At 61.7% G+C, this 2978-nt stretch overlaps 1 protein-coding gene across 1 annotated transcript; it reads right to left on the reverse strand.

The window, feature by feature from the left end:
• Positions 1–365: 365 nt before the first annotated feature.
• Positions 366–2512, reverse strand: LOC307090191 (WAP, Kazal, immunoglobulin, Kunitz and NTR domain-containing protein 2-like; the record flags this gene model as incomplete). Its single annotated transcript, XM_079756764.1, has 3 exons — positions 366–1118; positions 1218–2015; positions 2327–2512. The coding sequence occupies 3 exons, from the start codon at positions 2510–2512 to the stop codon at positions 366–368; spliced, it is 1737 nt and encodes a 578-aa protein (XP_079612890.1).
• Positions 2513–2978: the final 466 nt, after the last annotated feature.

Consider the following 2978-nt stretch of genomic DNA (forward strand, 5'->3'; position numbering starts at 1 on the left):
GAATAGTGCATTGTGTAGCATCTTATCCTAGCTGTCTCTGTTGTGTACGGGGAATGGGTTGACTTAGTGATTGCTAGTGTCTGGCCCTTGGTTCTATGAACATCCTTAGTGTACCCACAGAGATAAATGATTGTTTCTCTTTCTTCTGACTTCTGTACTTACTGTAAGTCGCTTTGGATAAAAGAGTCTGCTAAATGCTTTAAATGTAAATGTTAATGTAAATGTTAACGTAAAGGTCACATTAAAAAACAAAATAACAAAATGAGCTCCTAAAACAACACAGAGTTGTGTTATTCTGACCCAGTCTAATAAACGGTCCCGTCCGCAGAGCTCCGCCGTGGGGTCTGCGGCTGCCAGCGGCGTCCTCACTGCGGGCTGTTGGTGATGTCCTTCAGAATGTGACACGTCTTCTTGGATATGACCTCCCGCAGCTTCCGTAGGCGGCGCGGGCTGGACGCCCCCACGTAGCTCTCGGGCCGCAGCACGGCCGCGCCCTCGCTGACGTCGCCCATGACGATGACCTGGCCCTCGGCCGCCGCCCCCGTCACGTTGGGGCAGGGGCAGCTCCAGTCCATGTCCGCGAAGGTCACCTCCAGGGGCTCGCGGCCGAAGAAGCGCAGCCCCATCTTGTCGTCCTTCAGGATCTCCTCGATGGCCACCAGGGCGTGGCCCGACTCCCTGTCCTCCGTCAGCTCCGTCATGCGGCCCAGGATCACAAAGTCGCTGCGGCAGAAGCTCGTCACCATGCGGCCGCGGGACCGGCAGGCCTTGCAGTGGTGGTTCCTGGGGTAGGGGCACATCTCCTCGCACGCCTCCTTGGACTCAAAGTTGTTGTCGTTGCCGCGGCAGCCGCCGTAGATGAAGGACTGGCACTGCAGCAGCGCGGCGCTGTAGGCCCAGCGCGGCTCGTACGCCTTGCAGGGCCCCTGCAGGCTGGGGAGCCCGCAGGGGCCAGAGAGCTCGGGGCCGCAGCAACGCATGCACTCCTCGAAGCTCTGGAACACCCGGCCCTGGGGCCCCTGGGGCGGGCTGGGGCCTCCGCTGGGGCCTCCGCTGGGGCAGGAGGTCAGGGAGAGGCAGCTGTTGCTTGCGGGCTCGTAGTACCAGACGACTTCCGGCTGGCCCCCCCCACAGTCCCCCGCTCCACCACCAGCACCATCAGGACCCCCACCGCCACCTCCACCACTGCTGTTCCCAGCGGCCCCGGGGGGCCTGACGCAGGCCTCGGGCAGGCAGCGGCTAACGTTCTGGGCGGCGGGGGCGGCGGGTGGCTCGCTGGGCACCACGGTGAGGGAGTGGTTGGCCGCCACCGAGCCCAGGGGGCTCTCCGCCGTGCAGGTGTACACCCCCGAGTCCCCGGGCTGGGAGTTGTAGACGACCAGCTGCCCGATGTTGGTGACCACCATGTTGCCCCGCACGGTGTTGGGTCTCAGCAGGACGCGCTCGGCGCCGCCATCCCCGGCCGTCCCCCCCGAGTCCCGCCGCTTCTCCCAGGTGATGGCGGGCCGCGGCCGCCCCCCCACGTCGCACAGGAGGCTGGCCGTGTCGCCGACGCCCACCGCCTGGTGCACGGGGCTGCTGAGCAGCACGGGCGGCTGGGGCCGGGCGGGGGGGGCGCTGGTGGCGGGCAGGGGGGCGGTGGTGGGCCGCGGCGTGGTGCTGGGGGCCAGCGAGGGGCCGGTGCTCGGCCAGGTGAGGTGGAAGCGGCAGGTGACCACGGAGAGGCTGATGCCCTTGGAGCAGGCCTCGGCGTCCATGTAGCACAGGTTGTAGTACGTCATGCCGTCGGAGGCGCAGGTGAACAGCGGCTCGCGCTCGCAGCGGTCCAGGCAGCGGCACACCGGCTGGCCGTCCCAGATGTCGCAGGTGGAGCCCTGCTGGGGGCAAGTGGAGCCGGCGCAGGTGGGCCCCTGGGGGGCGCCCACGGGGACGTTGTTGGCGTCGACGTGGCGCGCCGCCACGCAGCTCCGGGTGCCGCACACGTTGGAGCAGCACCTCTCAAAGCTCTCGCACGCCTGGAGGAGCAGAGACATGATGCAGACGTCTGAATGGATGCACTTCAGGCGGACCGAGCGGACGGGTGAAAGTCATGTTCTGCAGACCGAGCGTGAATAAAATGAGGACGTTGATAAAGACAAAAGATAATGTTTGACATGTGTTGAATATGTCATACATTATCTTTTTTAAAACAATGTTCTCATTTTGCAAATCGGACAATCAGCCGTTTATCCGAGGGCTGAGGTCGGAAAACACGCGAAATGGTATGCGTAAAGGTATGCGTAATGGTATGCGTAATTAAGGAATGACTAGCGCGTAATGAACGTACCTGGTCGTGTTCACACTCTCGGGTGCAAGTGCTCATCGCGTCCACCCAGAGGTTGGGGTTCATCTCGTTGGGGCAGATGCCCGCATGCGAAGGGGCTGCACGAGGCATCGCTGTGGCGTGGGGGTCCATCCACGCGCAAAGGTACGCCAAGAACCATATCCACCGAGGGAACAGCATCCACCACATGGCCAGCGTGAGGCTGAACGCAGCGAGTGGAGAAACGCTCTGACTCACCGGCTCGGACCCAGCGGTTAATGGTCGGAGATGTAAGCCAGATGTGCGGGTTTAATCAGACGACCAGCATCAAGACGCATCACGTGTCCGCCTGGGGAACCAAGAGCTCCGATGGGGCAGATGGAGGTCCGTCGCTCCCCTTCGGTTGATCACTTAATTTCAACTACAACAGGGATTCTCCTATTTATACTTTGCGTGAGTAAAGGAAAAAAAGGAAAGATCTCCAAGCGCCCAATGCAGAACCTCTGCTAACATAGCTGGCCAGGTATCCTAACTGGTAATGACAGTTATGGATCGCCTTGGAGTTGTTGAAAGAACTTTTGAGGTACTTTGATGCGCTCGGGGCTCACAGCGGGGCACCTGCCTGCTAAAGGGATTATTAACCCTTCCCTGGCGGCTGGGCGTCAGCACGTTGCTG

This window comes from Pollachius pollachius, assembly GCF_949987615.1.
Source record: "Pollachius pollachius genome assembly, chromosome: 19".
In the NCBI taxonomy this organism is placed as follows: domain Eukaryota; kingdom Metazoa; phylum Chordata; class Actinopteri; order Gadiformes; family Gadidae; genus Pollachius; species Pollachius pollachius.